The sequence below is a fragment of the Gorilla gorilla genome, chromosome 19 (assembly GCF_029281585.2).
Source record: "Gorilla gorilla gorilla isolate KB3781 chromosome 19, NHGRI_mGorGor1-v2.1_pri, whole genome shotgun sequence".
Taxonomy (NCBI): Eukaryota; Metazoa; Chordata; class Mammalia; order Primates; family Hominidae; genus Gorilla; species Gorilla gorilla.
In genome coordinates, this window is record NC_073243.2 from 97566382 (window position 1) to 97589062 (window position 22681).

The 22681-nt window shown below is 44.9% G+C and overlaps 1 protein-coding gene across 6 annotated transcripts in view; it reads right to left on the bottom strand.

The window, feature by feature from the left end:
- TRIO (trio Rho guanine nucleotide exchange factor) overlaps positions 1-22681 on the bottom strand; it is a 365950-nt gene that overhangs the window by 48000 nt on the left and 295269 nt on the right. For all 6 annotated transcript variants that reach the window (XM_031003167.3, XM_031003166.3, XM_055367588.2 and 3 more), the window contains one exon: positions 848-1140. In XM_031003167.3, the coding sequence (XP_030859027.2) occupies positions 848-1140 (293 nt within the window). The remainder of the gene's footprint in view (positions 1-847; positions 1141-22681) is intronic.

Here is a 22681-nt window from a genome sequence, read left to right on the forward strand (position 1 = left end):
AAAACAGCTATCTGCCAAATAAGTCAAATAACACAAATCTCACCCCTACTCTCTGCCTTTTCTTTTTCGAACCTGTGTGAGACTTGAGTCGGGGGTCGATCCAAGTTAATTAAAAACTCTGAGGACCCCTCAGTGACACCACCAGTGCTGAAGGCCATCTCCAGCATCCTGAAGGAATTCTGTTTCTTGCAATATAATTTAAAGCCTCCCTTGTCAATAGGACATAAAAAATCCCTGGCTGACCTACATGCACTTATCTTTGGTGACATGGGAATAACCCAATGTTTACTACTGGGTCAACAAAGTAAATTAACTGGTTATTTTCTACTCAAGACAAGCTGTAAGTATAATAAATATTGGGGAAAAACAATTGGAAAATGCAAACACTCCACAAGTCCTTCCAAATTTCCAATTTGAGCTTTCTCTGCAAAATGCTGCCACAATGATCAGCTCAGAGACTGCCCAAATCTTCTGCAGACTACACAGAGCTTCTGGCTTTGCCTCATGGTGGAGTGGGGAGGAGAGGGTCCAGAAGCCACAGTCTGGTCTCCCTCCCAGCCCAGGCCTGGGGGCTGACTGGGCCTGGGGCGCACGGTGGTCTGTTTTGTTTGTTTGTTTGTTTTTAATCAGAAGCCACACGTGGTCCTGAATGTGCTTACTGGGTTCAATTTTCTTTCAAGAGTCCCCACTAAATCTCAGTCTGCTAAGCAGAGACTTGAATGGTAATTTCTGAGTAAGTGCAGAAAACAGAACCAAACCAGTTTACTCATAAGATAAGCAACTATTCTTGCAGCAAAAGCCCAGCGGGCCCCGCCACGCCGGCCCCATCCAGCGGGCAGAGCCTCACCTCCTCGACCGTCTCGTCCTGCGGGGTGGCCGCACTGTCGTCGGAGTCCTTCTGCGAGCCGGCGTCGGCGCTCTTGCGGACCTCGCGGCTCTTCTTGTGCTTGTGCGCCAGCTTCTTCACGTGCCCGTCGGCCTTGCCGCTGCTGAGCCGCCGCACGGGGCTGGTGAGCCACTTGCGCAGGGTGTTGCCCGGCCGCTTGGGGCCCGGCGAGCTCTGGGCCCCGATCATGTGGGGCTGGAGGGAAGCCACGGATGCGGGTGGACTGGCGTCATTGCTGGAGACGGAGAGCGAGTCTGCCAGGAAGAAAGAGAGGGAGTGCCACTGACTCGCACAGACCCGCCGGTGGGAAGACCATGCCATTAGCCAGCAGGCTGCAGGGAAGCCAGTGGGCTTGGATGCCTCGTCAGCGGGCTTTGCCTACGGGGTGTGAGATGACAGGGGCTGATGCTTTACACGCACTCTCTTCTCAAATGTGTAGCAAACCTGAGTTCTGCTAGAGATGATCATTCTCAAGATGCACTGTCCTCTCCAAAATCACCCATGTCACCAATCCTGAAGACCAGCATCGTTATCAGCCAGATTTAAGATGTCATTCATCACATAAAATACTGTGGACATTGGTACTGCGGACATTGGAGGACAGAATTTTAAAATCATTTTCACCCATTTTCTTGACAAAAGCCAAGAAAGAAGAATGAATTTAAAGGAAATTTTGAGAAGTTTTAGCTATGCCAACTGACATGCTTACTGTAAGCTAATCCTGTCGCAGAAGTGCATTAGTTTGATTCTCTACCAGTGAACAAAAGCAGAATTGTGTAATTATTACGGATAAAATGACAGTGATTTGTCCTGGTGAGACTCTGACCAGCAGCAGCCTCTGGGAGACCAGCATCCAGGACAAAGCCAGCGACTGGAAAGCGGCAGAGCTGGTGGGGCTCTCGGAGGAGTGGCCCTCAGCCTCTTTCCTGTTCACGGCCAGGCCACGGCGGCACACGGGGACTTTGCTCACAGCCTTGACAAACTTACCGCATGTGCCGAAGTAAATATCAGCAACAATGAACAAAAACGCCACCACATTTTAAAAAGAAATGTGAGGGGCCGGGCGTGGTGGCTCACGCCTGTAATCCCAGCACTTTGGGAGGCCGAGGCAGGCGGATCACGAGGTCAGGAGATTGAGACTATCCTGGCTAACATGGTGAAACCCCATCTCTACTAAAAACACAAAAAATTAGCCGGGTGTGGCGGTGGGCGCCTGTAGTCCCAGCTACTCAGGAGGCTGAGGCAGGAGAATGGTGTGAACCCAGGAGGCGGAGCTTGCGGTGGGCCAAGATCATGCCATCGCACTCCAGCCTGAACGACAGAGCGCAACTCCATCCCCAAAAAAAGAAAAAAGAAAAAAAAGAAAAGAAATTGAGGAGGAGAAGTCTTCCTCAAATAACCAAAATGCTCTATAGAAAATATATCCAAATCAGCTTCTCATTGGATCTCAAAAATTAAATATAGTCAATCTGGAGTGGGTGACATTTCAAGAGAAAAAAGAAAAAAATCCAATTTTTCTTTGTTTTGTTTTTCAGATGGAGTCTTGCTCTGTCACCCAGGCTGGACTGCTGTGGCACAATCTCAGCTCACTGCAATCTCTGCCTCCCGGGTTCAAGAGTCTCCTATCTCAGCCTCCCAAGTAGCTGGAACTACAGACGACTGCCACCATACCCAGCTAATTTTTGTATTCAAAAATCTGAAATTTGGGTGACAGGAGACACTCAGCCAATCCATGGACTTGTGTGATGTCTACTGTACAACTCGCACACCAGTGAGCGTGAAGGCTGCTGGGCCCCTTCCTGAGCTCTTGGCTCAGGGGCTCCACCACGGTGGCATGGAATGAAGTGACCAACTTTCGAAAGCAGAACGGTGACAATGGTGATCATTCACTGTGCTTGCTATCTTCTCAAGTCAAGGAATCTTGTGAGCTACTCCTTTGCACAGATACCTGTAGGGGCTGCACTGCCTCTCTGGCTCTGGACGCCCTTCCCTGCTGCAGGTGAACCCTGTGATTACAGGAGCAGAGCTGGCAGCGGTTTCCCACCGAGTGCTTCCGACGCTGGGACTAGACAGCACACGCCCGTCTCACTGCTGTCCCGTTCCTTCCCTCGCCCAAGACACAGATTAGTGAAGATTCCAGAAACAGATGATGCGTTTTAGGCAGGATCATTCATTCTTCAAAATCTAGATTTTTCTCAGAGGCAAACTCTGGTTCAGAACCCATTGATATCTGTTAAAGAATGATAACCCTTTCCCCTCTGTATGTGTGTCTATATTATGTTTGTGTACATATATGTATATATATTTTCTCATATATTTACTCTATTTTTAAACAAGAGTTACTAAAACATTTCCCTATCAGTCTCACTTTCCTTCGGTGCGGTCTGGAAGGAGGTAGGAAAAGAATGAAATCCATTCCCAGGGACTTTCTCAGGTGCTGATTTAAGATAAAATGCAAATGAGGTAGACACAGTTCCTAGCCTCAGGAAGGACAAAGAGAAGGGGAGGGTTTGGATAATCTATATGTCAGATGACAATTTATTCAACGAATATTTTTTAAAGTACCAACTGCTAGCAGAACCCTGCACTGCTCACAGCAGGTGGAGCAGGTGGCAGATTTCAGAGTCACTTACTGTGCTGTGACTTGGAGCCAAGCCCTCGATTTCCCACTGGACAGAGATAAGGAACACCTAGTTTCTTCATCCATGTGACTCACCACACAGTGGTATTTGGATCACAAAATTATCCTGTACTACAGGCGAGGTACAAACCCTGTTAGGGTTGAGAAGGGGCAACAGGAGGAGGAACCATGGAAGGGTCCCTGAAGGAGATGGCACTGAAGCTGGCCTTTGAGGGAGGTGGGCACAGGTAACATAGGCACTGGGTCAGGAGAATGAATAAAAGCTCCAGGAAGGCAGGGGCCTCATCTGTCTGGGACCTGAGGTACTTCCAGGGCTCTGCACAGTGCCTGGCATACAGTAGGCACACAAGTATTACATGGAAACATCAGAAATCAACAGTCTAAAGAAACAGCAAGCTGACCCACAGCTCATATTTTAAAGACAGTCTTTTGTTTGACATAGATTCACAACTGCACAAGACAAGGAACTATGAGTGTGGCTCGTGGGGAGGTCGGGAGACACCCCGGATGCCTGAGATGTGGTGAGGTGTCACCATGGAGCTCTGCTGTGCCTTGGATAAACTGATGGAGGAAAAAAAAAAAAAAGACCCAGGCCCACTTATTTTAGTAAAATGAAATCAAGTACAGGTCTTAACATTCATAAGCAGAACACTTACACATCACAACTAGTAGGACCTCAGCCAATATATCAACCTCACAGACATTTTTGGGCCTGTAAGTTAGAACTTGGGGGGAGTTGGCATACGAGTGGTATGAAGCCTAAGTGACACCTACCAAGTATTCTGACCTGGTCCCTCTGTCCACCCAGACTTGCAGGGCTACAGAGAAGCAGGCGTACTCTCGGAAAAGGGGGTGCAGGGCAGGCAGGGACGCAGGGCAGCCCTGAAGCACACAGACCTCCCTACTGTTCGGCAGATCCAGCGGCCTCTGCACGCATGAGAGAAGGAACCACAGTCAATTAATAATGCTTTGTGGCACCCAGCTGGCGTTACAAGGATGATTCCCAGGACACTTAGCCTTGCCTGGGAAAGGAGCTAGTTGTTGTAAAAATGGTTCAAGAAGAAAAGGAAATTAAATACGTCATTCCCCAGCTTCTCTCTGTGGGCTCAGCTGCAAGGGATTTGGTTCTTTGCACTTTGGGAAGCTGGTTCGAAAGAGATTTCCTGCTTACCTGGCAAGTTAAGCATTAAAAATGTGGCTATGGCCTAAATGGTCCCTCCTAGTACCAGGGGGCGGGGGGGGGGGGGGGGGGAGGTCAGGGCTGCCCAAGGTGGGAGCTCATCGGTGCCACAGATTAAATGCAAAGGACTGGGTGACAACTGCCATTGATGAGAAGCAGCAGTTATTGCCTCGAGTTCCTACTTATTGAATGACAGAAGTGACGTTCTTTCATTTTGCCAGAATATTTATGACTTAGAAAAATGTTAGCAGTGGTCATAAACTTAAGAAAAATTTTGTGGAATTTAAAAAATTTTACCTTGAGAAAAATTTTGTTTCAGAAGTCTGCAAATGTAGAGGGACAATAATGACCCCCTCTCTTTAACAAGAATGCTCAATTCTTCACGCTATTTGACTCTCTCTGGTGGGGGAAAAACTTTTTTTCTTTTCACAGTAGAAATTCCTTTGGCCTAAATCAATGGAATGTAACAGCCCATGTCTATGCTCTTTGCTGGGTTGTGATACAATATACACATTAGGAGTTAAAAAAGCTTTAAAAGTCTTTAAACTTAATACCATCATTAACAGAATGAAATAACATATCTATTATTTTTAGCTATCTGAAGAATATAGACTTTGCCCACTAAATCAGCTACTTTGATGCGAATTTTAAATTAAATCCCATGTCCTAATGGTATCTTGAGTAGAACTAAGGTCTCCAAAGTTACTGGGCACAGGATAAGGATATATCACACCATTAACACAGAGCTCTAGAATTCTGAAGTCTCCATGGGAAGATCTTAAATTACTTTTGTGCACACAGTTGCCTTTCCCCAGAAGAGGTCCTGATGGCTGTGAACACAGGAGCATGAGGCCCCCTGCCCAGACACCCACACTGTGCAGGCATGCTCCTGTCCTTTTGGCACTGTGTCCTTACTTTTTTGCTCAGGATTTGATTGTGGATGGCTCAAACCCATAACAAGAGCAGCCCTCTGAAAGAGAGCCCTGTGGTCAGAGCCCTGTGTAATCGGCTCATGATCACATTGAGAGGTGACAACATGCTGGCGGCCCTCACTCGCTCTCAGCACCGCCTCGACTTCTGCTCTGGCCACGCTTGAGGAGCCCTTCAGCCTGCCGCTGCACTGTGGGAGCCCCTCTCTGAGCTGGCTGAGGCTGGAGGGCTCCCTCTGCTTGCAGAGAGGTGTGGTGGGAGGGGCGCAGGCGGGAACTGGGGCTGTGTGCGGTGCTCGCAGGCTAGCGCCCGCAAGAGTTCCAGGTGGGCGTGTGCTCGGTGGGCCCTGCACTCCGAGTGGCCAGGCAGCGAGGGGCTTAGCACCTGGGCCAGCAGCTGCAGAGGGTGTGCCGGGTCCCCCAGCACTGCTGGCCCGCCTGCACTGCGCTCGAATTCTCGCCAGGCCTCAGCCACCTCCCCGCGGGGCAGGGCTTGGGACCTGCAGCCTGCCATGCCCAAGCCACACTGCGGTGGGCTCCCGCGCAGCCTGAGCCTCCGCAGCGCCCAGTCCCATCGACTGCCCAAGGGCTGAGGAGTGTAGGTGTGCAGCGCGGGACTGGCGGGCAGCTCCACCTGTGGCCCTGGTGCAGGATCCACTAGGCAAAGCCAGCTGGGCTCCTGAGTCGGGTGGGGACTTGGAGAACTTTTATGTCTAGCTGGAGGATTGTAAATGTACCAATCAGCACTCTGTGTCTAGCTCAGGGTTCATGGATGCACCAATCATCACTCTGTATCTAGCTAATCTGGTGGGGAGTTGGAGAACATTTATGTTTAGCTAAAGGATTGTAAATACACCAATCAGCAATCTGTGTCTAGCTCAAGGTTTGTAAATGCACCAATCAGCACTGTGTGTCTAGCTAATCTAGTGGGGCCTTGGAGAACTTTTATGTCTAGCTAAAGGACTGTAAATACACCAATCCACTCTGTGTCTAGCTCAAGGTTTGTAAATGCACCAATCAGCACCCTGCGTCTAGCTTAAGGTTTGTAAATGCACCAATCGCCGCTCTGTGTCTAGTTAATCTAGTGGGGACTTGGAGAACTTTTACGTCTAGCTAGAGGATTGTAAATACACCAATCAGCACTCTGTGTCTAGCTCAGGGATTGTAAACACACCAATCAGCACCCTGTCAAAATGGACCAATCAGCTCTCTGTAAAATGGGCCAATCGGCTCTCTGCAAAATGGACCAATCAGCAGGATGTGGGTGGGGTCAGATAAGGGAATAAAAGCAGGCTGCCCAAGCCAACAGCGGCAACCCAGTTGGGTCCCCTTCCACACTGTGGAAGCTTTATCTTTGCAATAAATCTTGCTGCTACTCACTGTTTGGGTCTGCACTGCCTTTATGAGCTGTAACACTCACCACGAAGGTCTGCAGCTTCACTCCTGAGGCCAGCGAGACCACGAACCCACTGGGACGAATGAACAACTCTGGACAGGAGGTACAAACAACTCCAGACGTGCCACCTTAAGAGCTGTAACACTCACCGCAAAGGTCTGCAGCTTCACTGCTGAAGCCAGTGAGCCCACGAACCCACCAGAAGGAAGAAACTCCGAACACGTCTGAACATCAGAAGGAACAAACTCTGGACACACCATCTTTAAAAACTGTAACACTCACCACGATGATCCGCGGCTTCATTCTTGAAGTCAATGAGACCAAGAACCCACCAATGTAGGACACAACATATTCCTAGCTGGGCAACTGTGAAGGCAGGAAGCCAACCATGATCTTAGACTCCAGGGCACCATGTCTGGTTGTTTCCAACTACATACCCAGCTGCCAGCAGGCAGCGTGTGGCATACACCTGGAGCTTAATGAGTATACACTGAATAAATGACAAACAGGTGAGCCAACAAACCAGCTGCAAGCTATTATTTCTCAGCCTATGCATACTGACTGATAAGTCAACCACTATGAATGGTGATGTCCTGAGTTACTGGTATATCCTGATCAGTTTTGAAGTGAACACAAGTAACATCTAATTTTAGTCAAGTTCATGAGTTTGTGAATTATTTATTCAAAGATGATAATTCAAAGCAAATAAGGCAACCCTTCTAGCGACTCATCTCTCACTTGTGTTACTGCTTTGCTGTCTCAGAAGGCAGAGTCCAGACTAAGTGTACGTGAACACTGCCTGTCATGTAAAGCAGTGTCGGGGTGGGGGCTCAGGACAGAACTGACCTAAGAAATACCATGAAAGATCAATCTGGGCCGGGCACGGTGGCTCATGCCTGTAATCCCAGCACTTTGGGAGGCCGATGCAGGTGGATCACTTGAGGTCAGGAGTTCGAGACCAGCCTGGCCAACATGATGAAACCCTGTTTCTACTAAAATTACAAAAATTAGTTGGCATGGTGGCGCATGCCTGTAGTCCCAGCTACTCGGGAAGCTGAGGCAGGAGAGTAGCTTGAACCCAGGAGGCAGAGGTTGCAGTGAGCCAGGATTGTGCCACCGCACTCCAGTCTGGGTGAGTGAGACCCTGTCTCAAAAAAAAAAAGATGCATCTATTATGCAAAGAAATAGTTACTCATCTCTTGCCTTTCCCTCAACTCCTATCACCTTGGAAGAAAAAAAGTCAACTAACTCTCAGTCCTGCTTTTTCACCCCATCGCTAACTTTCTCATCAGCAAGAATGCCTTCAGTTCCCACTAGGCCTGGTTTGGGAATATGCTTCCCCCTTTACAGCCTGGGGAAACCCGCTGATCCAAGGCCCAGATGGATGATCCATAAGGGATGTCAGAAAGAATGCTGGACTTGTCAAAGGGCCTGAGTGAACCTGGCACTTCCACTCCACAGCAAACATTCTGGCATGTGAGTTTCCACATCTCACAGGGTTGTAATAGGATTAAATGAAATAACGGGAACAAACAAACTTCATAAACTGTTAAGTGCTGTTTATGAATGTAGGATGGCTGAGGCATAAATGACTCCATGATAGCACAGAACTCACTACATTGTATTTACATCAACTGTGAGTACCCAGAAAATGTGAATTAGGTTTCATCACAATTAGATTTGTGTAACTGCAGGCCTAACATGGCGTCTAGGATGTACTAAAAATCACTTTTAATATGAAGGATGAATGAAGCAATCTAGATGAATTACTTCAATTCTATTTCTATTTTTAAAATAGAACAAAGTAAACTTGAGCACAAGATACTATCAGCACATCGCAGTCACTTAAAAAGATGTTCAGCTGTGCGCATGAGAAAGCCATCTGTGATCTGCTTGAAGCACCAAGAGAAAGTCAATTCAAGTTCATTCCTTCTTATTTTGAGGAGGGAAAAATCCTTACATAGATGGCTTCCTTGCTGAAATAAGAGTTCAAAAAAGTCCATGCTAGATTTCTTTTTAAATAAAAAAAGAAAAAAAAGGTGAAGAGAAAGCAGAAGTGCTGACATTCAGCCCCACGCAGGAGAGAGTTTCACCATGTGAACACACAAAACACGGGGACTGCCGGGACAAGAGAGGCTGTTTTCTAGGCCCAGTCTGTAAATTTGGGACATCTGTGATTAATAAAAACCTTAAAAAAAAAGTTTTTTTTAAAAAAAGGAGGGAAAGGACCATATCCTGCTGGTCGCAGACCAAGGAGGATCATGTTTCACTTTAACCCTCTCTTTATTTTCACAATGGTAAAAAAGTCTTAAAGACTTCTGAGTGTTCTAGAGTAACAACTGCATTGCTGAGCGTAGTAAGCCGAACTAAAAACTTCAGCCCCTGAATTTGAAAAGGTTTCACCCAAATCTCTGCATGTCTTCCATTTCTCAGTCTCACCAGCATGGAAGCACCAGGAGAAGTGGCTTTTGCTGCCTTGTGTGTGCTGTATATCTGGAGTTTAAAGTCTGCCTGGCACATGCAGGTGTTCAATAGGTATTTGCCTGGTGTGGTCTTTACAGATGAGTGGACACTCAAGGCCACCGGGCCGGGGTTCCACTAACACCCCTGCCACCTGCTGGGTGTGGGTTCTTATGAGTCAATGATCCCCTTTTTGCTTCAGTTTCTTGATGTGTAAAATGACAGTGATTCCTCTAGCCTTTACCAGGCTGCTGGGGGGAAAAGGTACGAAAAAGGTCTTTGGAAACTTATAGCCTAACACAATATGAGGGAATACTCACACTGATGTGTCGGAAAAAGCTGCAAAAGGCTGAGGAAGAAAGCAGGATGAAGCAGAGCGGCGAGACGACGAATCTAAGGACAAGCGCCCCAGGCCCAGAGTGGGAAGAAGAGCTGGGGCTGTGAAGGCCGGGCCTCCTTGGACAGCCAGGGTCACAAATCCCACAAGGTCACCAAGCCTCTGCTGTGACTGGCAGCCCTCATGCCACATAACGTCAGCCAAACATGCACACATGTGGGTCTGCTGCTGATTGACAACCAGGGCGTTTCTGATGAGACAGGGCCACCACACGGATGCCCTGCTCAACAGCAGGAGAGTTCCGGAGAACATCTGTCTTGCATTTCAAATTCTCCACGCTGTCTCCCCCAAAGGATTTTAGCTAGCTTATGTTAAAGATAGATATTCCCATCTTACTGTCCATTGTGGGTGTTCAAAAATATCTGTCAAATGAACAATGAAATGATGTCTTGATAAAAACTCTAACCAGGATACAGCACAACTCAGAGGCAAGTTCTTGAAGCAAACGGCTAGTTTAAAATTCTAGTTGTAAGGATTTAAAGAAATGTTCACTTAGCAGTTATTGCTATGTGCTGATGAAAGCTAATTCAAAGACACTTTGCAGCAACTGCTTCTAATGTCTGAAAATAACTCCATCAGACTATTTGAAAAGAGGGCAGTCCCGGTGTAATCAGGTATAACCGGCCTATAGCAATTTCTCAAACTTCTGTCTTGTCAAGAATTTGATGCAATAAATCACATTTTTATTCAGGAAGTTCTTCCACCATACAAGGGAGGCTGTAAGGCAAATGTGAAAATCAGATCTATAAATTACTTAAAAAGAATAATCAAATTCTTAGCTTATGACTGTTGACGGTGTTGGTTCAAATGTTCTAGAGCAAAATTTCTGAGTAAATGATTGTCATCTCTACACCTTCAAACTGGATTTGAATTCCATGCTTTTGGAATCAAGGTGGCCTTTTTTTTTTTTGAATAAAGAAAAGACCACAGTGCACTAGAAATTCTCTTACAGATCACATAAAAACTGAGTTAATCTGTAAGTTAATCCTCTGGATGCAACTTCCAGGGACTGCATCTTCTCCGCATCTTACATAGTGATTATAATCATCCCCTGGGCAATGCATATTAAATTAAAATGATGATGATGAGAAAAAGCTGGGGTATTACTTGGGAAATCTTAAGCAACTGACTTGCCCAGTAATACAGTTACCCTTTTGGTGGTTCGGAATATACTAGTATTTTTAAAACATTTCTCCAAACTTAAATCTATATTCTATTTGTGAGCAAGTATCTGGAGAGGTTTCTTGGCTGACTTCTATGTGTTCATTCCAGTTACCTTGCTCTTACATATGTTTCGTGTATCATCTGTCTGTGAGTACTAGTGAGTCTTAATTTGTTCCTCTGGAAAAGAAAGATTCATCAGGGGTTGAAACACCAGATTTAGAATGGACACTGCGTCCCCAGGGGTTCTCTGCTTCTCTGCACATACCTGGGTTCCAGGGCTTTATTCTGGGCTGCAACTGTTTGTTATGCTGTCATGTCAGCATGGGAAATCTTTACAACAGCCAGAGAAGCACTGAGCGCGAGTCTGGAGAATGGTAATGACTGAAAATGTGGCAAAAGACTATTAAAAGCAAATTTTACATATTGCACAGTGGGTCCTAAATGCAAAAATATGAACTCTGTCTTTGCTTTCAAATATGAATTGAACACAGAAAACATGAAGGAGAAAGTTAAATTCCCCAGGTTTTTTTTTTCTTAAATAATCCCAAGATTCAACCAGAGGCCCAACACAGCACTGCCACGGCTCATGCTGTAATGAAGAACACATGGTCTTTGCCGCCTGAGAAGGGCCAACACTTCCACCGTTCCCTGCGCAGCCCCCTCCCACAAATTCAGTGGGGAGCTTTCACCAGCAGACACCTCCAGGTGACCCTGAATGCCAGAACACAATGTAATCACTGGCATCAATTAAAACCAACCCAGTGAAAAACAACTGCTCTTCTTTGTGAATTATGAAAATGAGAACACACAGCAGTCTCCCCATTTTCGGCTAGTCTTCATGAGTCATGTCATGAAAAGAGAATGGCCTCATCACCACTCAAGAGTGAGGAGTCCTAGAGATATGAGGCCGGCCGCGTCGATCTCACCAAACAGAACAAGCCAACGGAAGTCGCACGTACACACTGGCTCTTACACTCGTATTCTCAGCATCGTTTCTGAAAACACTGAAAACATTACATAAGCATTGGAAAATGTAGCTATGTAGACAAATGCAAGACTTTGAGCATCATTTTTCCTCTCAAGCTGATTCTTGGAAGGGGAATGCTAATCTATCAGCATTTCTGGTCAGGAAACCATTTCATTTTAAAGGTCTTTTTATTTTCACCACTGAAATTTCCAATAAAGAAACGTGAAGAAATTAAATGTAAATGAAAACAGATGGTAAGATCCTTTGCTTGGTTAATCAGATGCACAGGATCTCACATATTGCCAAAGTGAAAGTGTAAAACACCTCAGAAATAAAATAAATGAAGAAAGAGTCCAATTACTGATAGTGGATAACAGTAAAAATGGGCTAGTGTGGATCAACGTAAGGAATTAAAACAAGGCTAGAGACGAGTTATACATGTCCTGAACGGAAGAGGACCTGGCTGGCCTGAGGCTCAGGAATGCTTTAGAAACACGTGGTCTGCAGCTGGTGGACAGTTGATCACTAGGTTGTTGGCTTCCAGGAAAAGATGAGCCTATAGCTGTTCTGCCTTGTGACCAGCAGCCGAGCAACAAGAGGCCAACATAGGAATCAAGTGGTGGTTGTTGGGCTAGTCTTAGTGAGTCACGTCTTGAAAGAAAATGGCCTCATCACCACCCAGAGTGAGAAGCCCTAGAGATAGGAGGCTGGCCGCGTCGATCTCACCAAACAGAACATGCCAGTGCCAACGGAAGCCGCCTCCATGGGACTTTCTCTGCTTCCCACTACATTGCCTCCCAGCAGAGATGGGGCTGAGAGGGCGTCTTCATTCCACCGGCCGTGGAAGCAGTCTGTTCTGCCTGCCTCATCTCCCATTTCCTTCCAGAGGTGAGATGGGGTGAACCAGGCAGACTCAGATTGATGGCTCGCCTGGCAGATGGCCACACATTGTTAAAAACCATGATGTCATAAAAAATCACTAGGTTGTAAAAAAGTCTTTTTTAACCCAACTCTGTAGGCCGAGGCTTACTTTTTAATGTGATCTTTCTCTACTCTGGACAAATACTGACTTGACTGAGGAGAATGTCTAGGCCATATTGCTGTCTTGAAATGATAGGGCCATTTTCACTGCTTTTTAAGTGAGCCAGACCCTAAAATATATTTTTTGGGAAGATGAACAGTATGCTTTTTCTGTAACCAAAAGTCTAAGCTATAACAAAAGGAAAAAATCCCCAAGGAACTATCTTACCAGTGATTACTGGGAGGGGACTTGGACTCATTCCTGACTTTTACACAAGAACAAAAGCAGATAGCCTTGCTGGGTGAAAGAGAGACACTTAAAAAAAATACCATATAAATGAAACCAGAAAGACACACACACATCCTGCCAGCTGAAGACATCCATGCCCAGCAGCTTTCTGCCCCGCTCCTAACGCGCAGTCCACATGGCTCTTTAGCACTGGCTGGGGGTAGTGGACCTTGGAAAGGTGATGTCGCATCAGCCCTCATGGGGAAAGTTCTCCAGCCAGGGAGTGGCCCCACTGCCCGCATCGAGCCCCAATGTGGCACTGTTCCAGGGTCCTCTTTTCAGTCTGACAGCAGAGGTCAGGGGAGATCCGGTTCCCTGCACCTCTCCTGCATGACAGAACAACAGGCATAAGGCCACGTCTAGGCCTTCTGTGAGACAACCCACGCTCTGATGGAGGCTGAGGGCAAGGATGCAGCATATGACCCCATATTCCCCCAGCCCCTGCCCCAGGCAGGCAAGGAGCGACAGCCTGCTGCGGCACTCTGGGCTCTGGTCTGTTTAAATGCTCAGAAAGCAAGAACTTCTGAATGCTCCTCTAGTTGTGTGGCTTTTTCAGATGTTTCTGATCCTCTGTGTTCCCAAAAAGTCAAATGGCTGTTCTTTTCACAAAATTACCCAAGATTCGTATTACTCATACAAAGAAAGATTATTAAAAACAAAACAAAACAAAACAAATTCAGCATGCGTATGAGACTATTATTTTGTGTACTGCTGACTGAGGGATACTGAAGTTCTCCCTGTTATAAAATAATGGGTTCTTGATTCTTAATTTCTCTATATGGGAAGTTATTCCCAAGGCAATAAAGTACTTATTATTGTCCTGAATAGACAACCATCATGTAAGGAAACAGAAAGTTAATTTTGGGGGAAATAAGCAGTCCCACGGTGCTCACACACCCTTCTGTCCATCTGAGTCTGCCTTCCAGAGGTGCTCACCCAGTTAAGAAACATGAATGTTGAACCCATGGGCATAATAGTTCTTGACATTAAACACAGAATGTTAGAAATGAAAGATCTAATCTTATGTGAAGAAGGCATATGGAAGTGTATTCTTCATAATGAATATTTATTTTTGGCTAATGTCTTCCTATGATTTGTTGAAAAAAAATGAAATCACTTTGGCTGCTTTGTTAAAGAGGATACCAAAGACGTTGGGGGCAGGGGGCTATACGCAGATTTTTAAAAAAGTTGAAACATGTCTTTAAATGAAGCAGGTGGCACAAAAAGACTCTCCCAGGCAAAATGGTTTTAAAAATTGTGCAATTAGTGGTTTAAACTATATGACTGATTTACTTCAGGAGGCGAATGATTTCTCTTCATTCATGTATACATTTATTATTATTTTAAAAAATTTATACCAGATTCAGAATGCTAGCATGGAAACATCTTTTACCTACATTCAAGAAAATTCACTATAAACCATGCTAACTTATACATGTTTTCACAGAGCCACATGACAACATACTAATTTTAATACAGCATTAAGGGGAAAAAACATGGCTTTGGAGTATTCTGCAATCAGCCTGCCAACTACTATCTCTCTTTATTTATTTATTTATGGGACAGTCTCGCTGTGTCACCCAGGCTGGAATGCAGTGGCTTGATCTTGGCTCACTGTGACCTCCGCCTCCTGGGTTCAAGTGATTCTCCTGCCTTAGCCTCCCAAGCAGCTGGAATTATAGGTGCCCGCCACCACACCTGACTAATATTTTTGTATTTTAGTAGAGACAGGTTTTTACCATGTTGGCCAGCCTGGTCTTGAACTCCTGGCCTCAAGTGATCTGCCCACCTCGGCCTCCCAAAGTATTGGGATTACAGCTGTGAGCCACCACGCCCAGCCACTTTACACTGTCTACAGCAAAGATTAGCTAAAGTTTCAGAGTTTCAGGGGATGGAATATTAGCTTAGAAAGAGCTACAGCTATGTAGAATGAGGAACCAGAAGATTATTTCCCCCCAATAAACCACAAAGCAAATATCTAGTACATTATATTATACAGTCCCTGGTTAATTCAAAAACAAAGAAACAAAAGCTGTAACCAATTAGGAATTCCTTTTACAATTATATTTGAGTAACTCCCCCATCAAAAGGAAAATGCTGCTCAACTAAAGCTAATAAGCACTTGGAAACAGGATGAAGACATGTCGCACAGACTGGAGGAGGTAAAGCGCCCCCAGGTGCATGCACCCCGCAGGTACCATCTACTCCCAAGCACACAAAGCATTACGGGATGCAACACCAAGACCTGAACTAATTTGATTTTATGACATCTTGTCCCCCTCTCTTCCCCCTGCCCACCCACATGCACTGAATGGCACTGCATTTTATTTTTCAAATCACCATTTTGTCATTTATTGAGAGCTGCCTCCCACTTTTTTGGGATATCACATACTAAAACCACCACAACAATAAAGGCCAAAGACAAAAAGAAAAGAGGGCTGGAGCAACTGCTTTTGGAGTTCTCCATGTATCCCACATGGGGTTCAAACGCTGTCTCTCCCGGGCTGCCAGTGCCTCGGGAGAAGGCGGCTTTCTAAGAATGTCCCGCACCTTCGGGTTGTTAAGTCTTCCTGTGAGGAACTCTTCCCTGCCTGTCAAGCCTCGGAGTGATCACAGTGAGGATAGAGAAAGGGAGCGAGGGAGGGAGGGCTGGAGTTATTCCAGGCAGGAACAAAGCAAGCACGGAGATGGAGACAAAGGGAATGAAAGGAACGCCTCTGCTAAGAACACCAATTAACAGCACGGATCTTGTCCTTGGCTGAATCAGTGCCCGTGGTGTGATGAAAGGCACGGCCACAGACCGGAGGCGACAGTGGGAAATAAGCAGACCGCCCCTGCGTGGGGCTGGGGCTCAGAGTGCCTGTGGTGGGCACTGTGCTGTCTTTCTTTTTAACTGGAGAGAGACAAAGGGAAAAACATTCCATGTTCAGTTCCTATGTCATAATAAGCACATCCCCTTTTTATTATGGAAGAGTTCCTTACTCAACTGCACGCCTGCTTCTGTGCCCTTGGGCCACTTCTTACCATAATCCATCAGCTTTCAAGGATAAAAGAGGAAGGGGAAGTTGCCTTAGGGCTAATATATTTTGTCTCAGAAGTTTTTCAAAGGCTGTATCCTTAGACAGAAGAATAATTCTAGTCTTCTCATGCTGATAGGTACAGGTCCATTTCACTACAGAAGGAATTGTTGATTTTAACAAGAAGTAGCAATAGCAAGGTTTCTCAACTGCGCATCTGAGAAACTGGACAATGGATATGATTGAGATGGTTTCTTATAGTCAAATATTAAAAGTATCAACAAAAGAAGCGTCATTTTACATATAAACAGACTAGAAGATGTGTCCAACGTGATTAGTGGCTGCCTAAGGGTGCTATGTTCCCTTCTGCTGCTCGCTCTGTCTGGGAGTTTTCCACTTAGCACATATAGTTTCAGAGAAACTAGATATTTGGCGAGGGGTATGTGGTTTGCTCATATTTGTATGGTTTTATATGAGAATTGCAAAAAATTAATAGGAGCATCTTTATGGCTGCCCAGCCCCCACTGCCACTCCTTGGAGACAGGAAGAGGAAATGAGGAAGACTCCATGGATGAATTCCATGGCTTGTTACCCAGCTCCCAGGCCGACTTACTCTGTTTATGGACTTGCTCACGTGCCCCTGAGGCCAACTTTGAGCACCTGGAGGAAATTTTTCAGAATGAAAAGCTATAAATTTGTGTTCCCCCAAAATCTAGCTGAAGAGATATACTTAGAAAGAGCACATACCAAAGACAGATTACAGTTAAACAAGGAGGGTGCCTGCTCCTTGTCTAGAAACAAGAAGAATTCCAAAACTAGGAAAAGCCACTTTGAAGGCTCCTAACCTGGGACCTGTGGGTTTCTTGGGCACTTTTGGGGGGAGGTTTCAGTCTAATTTTAATATTAACTTCAAAAACATTCTAATATTTCAAGATTTTATATTCACTCTAAAAAAGGCTATAATACCAAATAACTTCAAGTTTCTTTGCTTCTTGGCTAAAAATATATACAAATTCAATGTGTAACACTCTTTTTTTTTGTGTTTAACATGGAAGCAAGGGAACAAAATTATTTTAAAAATGCAGTTTGCTTAAAATGAAATAGAACCTTCAATGTAGATTTTGGAGAGCATAATAACCATAATAGTGAGCATTCTCTATCTTTTTTTGTTTGTTTGTTTTAAACACATGAGGAAACTGCAGCTCAGCGAGATTATCAAGAACTTATAAGATCACACAGGTAGGGGTGAGCAGGGACAAACTGGCTTCTACAGCAACACACCATTCCCACTATCCTATAATGCACATCCTGTCTTAAACCATTCACTTAAAGATACTTAAAGGGCAAAAAACTATTTGAGATAGAATTTAGTTTGCACAGCAACTTGTGTGAAACAATCAGTCTTCACAGTCGAAACAATCCAACATTGTGACAACTACTTCTGTGGTTTTTGTTTATTCATGTGAAACTGAATATTCCATGTACTGACAGCTTTAATTTGAGGCAGTACTGTTCATCCACTTGGATACTTTCAGAATAGGTTCATATTATGTATTTCTTCAGCAAAGAAATTTCTTTATCCTATATTTAGTCTTTGGAATGTTTCCCTTTAATTTATAAAAACAAAAATTGCAGTGGTGAGAATCCATATTCCTAACCAAAACAGAAAGAAAAAAAAAAGACTTCAAGAGAATTCAAGAATTATAAAGCACACAGTTCACTTTGTGTAAGAGTCTGTTCAGTGTTAAGGAGAGTCACCAGATTATGTTTTTCCTGAGCTTGAGTCAGGGGAATGCGTATAGCACTGGAATAGATTCCATCTGTCCTATAAAAGGGAATACTGATTTCAGAATGAGAACCAACCCAATAGTTCCACTCTCTTATCCGTAGAACTAGGCTCTCCCATTGGAAACGTCATAAAAGAAGATTTACAGTTCTTCTTGACCTTACCTTCTCTTATTTTCTTAACAATCGCTTAGCAGTAAAACTCTCCTGGCTCATGTCTGTGTAAGTTATTGACGATGGCAATGTCAGCACATAAAACAGGCTTCTGTGCAGATTACTCCAAGCAAGACTGGTTCACATTTGGACAGGGGGATGCCCCGGTGAACTTCAGGAAGTAGGAAAACTGCCTTTTCCCAAAGTACTCTAACACATGAAGCCCCAGACTGCTTGCAGGTGTAAGACGGGCTTTGCAATCACACTCAGTGATTTCATGGGCACTGTAAAGTTACTTTGGGATTTATTTCTTGGATATTACCCAGAATCATTCTTCCTTTTAAAATGTGATGCATATGTATTTCCCCATAATCAATTTAATAGGTAAAATCAGAATATTAAAACATCACTCTGATATAACAGCATTCAGGAAATTGTCTTGAAATTACTATAAGCGTTAGAAAAGGATGGGCAGGCACTTTCTACATACACACGCATATGCACGAATTTCGCTTTTTCTTATCTGTCCTTTATGGTGAAGTGATCATTTTTTGCTCAGGAAATTCCACACGGGTCATCAATTTTTCTTACGAATTTTTCCTAGCTTAAAAATTCTGAGGTGACAGCTTGAAGAATACCACCTAGAGCTTCTTAATAGTTTAAGAATTACCAACAAAAATATATAGAGAGAAACAAAAAATGTAACAGCACAATTATCCTCTAGTACTTTAAAAAGCGAATTTAATAATGTCCCTTGAAAAGAATTCTGAAGGAATTAAAATACCACTAAGATTCAAAAATTCCCTCTACAGAAAGAATGCTATGTCTTAAGATCCATTACTCTTTAGAAAAATTGTTCATTAAAATATTTTGTTCTAAACTTTGGGGATGTTTATGATATCCTGAGGGGCGTGCTCTATTGTTACTCCCACTTTGCAGACAAAGAAAGAGAAGTTCAGAGAGAGAAGGTAATTTACTCAAGATTCAGAGCTAGCTAGCGGCTGAGGCATCAAATCAGACTTTTCATGTGACCAGTTTTTCTTTGCACTGCACAGAAATTACTACATTAAATGAGGAGAGCAGATGCATCATCTACTTTAACCCACCCAGTGCAGGAATTCCTAGCGCACAGGGTCCCCGAGGGACCTACCCAGCTTGCACACCTGCAGACAGGGAGGTCACCATCTTCGAGTGGTAAAACAATTAGCATAAATATGACAAAAAGAACCTAGGGTCAAAGACTTTTTAAAGGTTTTGTGAACAAAAATACAAGGAGTATTATTGAAAATGATGTTGAGAACCACACATGCAACATTCACGCAGCCAACTCTTACCTCCTAGTATTCCATGAACAAATGGGTAGAGTTAAGCAGCGCCACTTCCCCTTCAGATGCCCAATACATATTTTCTGTGCCCCCCTTTTGATCCGACACCCTACCCCCTTTCTTTGGGGGATCCCTGCACCCCGAAAGACCCTTCTCCATAGAGCTCTTAATGAACTGGAAGTGCCCCGTTAAGTCTCAGCAAATCCCCTTGGCTCTCTGCGTCTTGCCGCCCACTTCCGAAGCATATACGCGGATAACGGCTGGCAAGAAAGTGAAGGCAAACACTGAAAGTGACCCAGGCCAAGACCCAAATTCTGGTAGAGAGCATTCCTGCTGGCATGCAGGTGGCACCCTGTGAGAGACTCCTTTTTTCGGCTGTATGGTCTGGACAGAGAGCTGTCAAAGGTTACTGAAACAAAGCTGGCCTCTGGAACAGGGCAGCATTCCATGGGCATCTGCAGACCCAACTCCCCTCACCTTGTCTCTTTTGTATCCTGTTGCCTTTTCCTCAAAGTGAAGCTTACCGACCTCTCAAATAACCTTTGCAGGAATCACATCTTCACGTCTTTTCCCTAGTTCCGCAGATAAAGCCAGAATCTGGCACAGACACTCCCTTGAATACAATGGCAATGTTGGAAGCATCCCTCTCCCCAGCTAACTTTGTATTATCTTATCATATGGCTGTAGTCCTCACGGAGAGCCAGAGTCTAAATATGTTAGGACATGTTGTTTTCTCTAGTCTGAAAAACTCCAAACAAAATTAAACCTGAAACAGACATAAAGCCAACTAAAATCATAAGGCAATTTGTAGCACAGATTACTTTACACTGTTTACATGCCATTTATAAGAAAAAGGGAAAATAAAAAGCAGTCCCCAGATATTAAAAAGGTCTTACAACACACAATGGATGTGCAGTGCTCTGTTCCCAGTTGCTCCTCACATTCCCAGTGGCCCCCCCATAAACCATCTCCCAGACACAGCCCCCTCCCAAGGTGGTCACCACGGAACACGTTTCAGGTTCCAAGCACAAAACATTTCTGTTTTAAAGCACATGTCAATCACTGCGCAGCCACTGGAAAGAAAGCAGGCAGAGAGAAAGCAGCGCCAGCCCGAGCATCTGCAGAGAGCTTGTGTACCTAGGTCGAGGATCCAGTACTTGCAGGTGCCCGGCTGCCCGCCGCTGCAGTAGGCTGAACTGACAGAGGACAGCGAGTCCAGCGTGTCCACTGGCTTCAATCCGTTGGGCATGGTGACCGGAGCCGACTGGAGGCTAAAGGTGCAGAACCCCTATCCTACCTCTCACTCCACAGCAGCTAGAGCCACCCGCTTGGCAGCAAAAGCAGAGACCAGCTAAACAGACACTCAGACACAGACTGGGACGCGACAGGGACAGGCACACAGACTGGCAGTGTGTAGCTCGGCCGGCGCCAGCCCACGGCCCGGCCCAGCGCGCGCCTCTCCCTCGCTGGCGTCTGAGCGCGCGCGCGCTGCAGTTGGGTTTCACAAGTGGGAATACCCAGACGCGGTGGATTTCATTCTACCACACTGACTCTAATTGGAGCTCAAGGAAATTCTTCAGGCACCCTGGAAACCAGATGTCTCTCCCCGCCTGCACTAGCCAGAGCTGCAATTTCCTTACTCAGTGAAATGTGAAGTGACAGTTGCCCTCCCCACGCAGGCCGTTCTGAATGGCTTCCCTGACTTGGGCTTTGTGTACATCTGGAGGGAGGTCCGCCCTGAGACTCACACACCAAACAGCACCTCCTGATGTGACTTGATAAAAAAAAGAAATGTAATGCGGCCTAATAGCCAACTGGTTACATCACTGTGCTGTAACGCCGCTCCTCACTTATTAAAAACATATCTTCATTCTTCCTCATAGGAAGCAGCCAGAGAACTGAAAATGTAAATTCTTGCATGCGAACTATAAGGAGTTTTTAGGAAAGGGTATCTTAGAAGTTCTTTCTTGTCTTCCTTGGAAACTGGATCTTTTCCTTAGCCGAGAAACATTCTTACTCTCTCTTTGAAAGTTTCCATATGTTCGCTCCCTTGTCCCACACCACACAATGGCTTCAGAGGAGAATGTCCACTGCGTGGGAACTGCCGGGTCTGACTTCCAGCTTCTGTGGTGTGTGTGCGCTCCCCTGTTCCTCGGTGCCCTCCACACTAGACCTGGATGCCCTTGCCTTGGTCTGACGAAAAGTCACCTGGAATATTCGCCACATATCTCAACCTGTAGTGTGGCTCTGAGCTGCTTACAATTTCTTTGAGGAAGTGTTCTTTGTTGAACCTTAAGAAAACATGTACTATCTTGAATTCTTTATATTAATAATTCTTCTCACGTCTGCTTTATCTAACTTGACAGTATAAACAATTTTATTTGTGCTGTTTTTTATGGCTTTGCTAAGGAGAATGTTGCCTTTTTTTACTTCCTCAGTTAAAAAAAAGTTAAAATTTTGGTTTTCTCCCCACCTCCACATTTGTTGCATAATAAAATTTTAAAATCCTCAAAGGAAAAAGAATGTGAAAACAGCACAGACTTCTAGTTTCTTTCTGAGTTTAAGACAATTAACTACTATAAAAATCAAGATGCTATATCCAGGGCACCCAGAGAAAACTGTCTCAGGTGCTGCAACGGCTCTCTCACAAACTGCTGCAGAGGGGAGTCTGGCATTTATGGGCCCACGTTAGGCTTCATATTCTTCTTAAAACACCAAAAGCAAAGCGTAAGATTGTTTTTCCCTTTAAACGGTCCCGTGATAGATCCAGATGGTGTACTTATGCCAGGACCCAGCGAGAGGCAGAGTTCTGCACAGAGCACATTTTATGTAAGAGAAGACAACTTTATTGCCAAATAAATAACCTCCTCTTTTGTTAGCAAAAAGCACTAAAAATTATGACCTAAAGGAAATCAAGTTAATTGACATTCTAAGGTTTCAGTTACTACAACCGTTATTAAAAAGTTGACTTTGTCCCTTTCCAAAATACGGACTGCCAACATGGGCCATTAATTTAAAAACTAAAAAAGAGCTGTCAGGGAATTTAATTACTTTATGTGTAATATAAGTTCT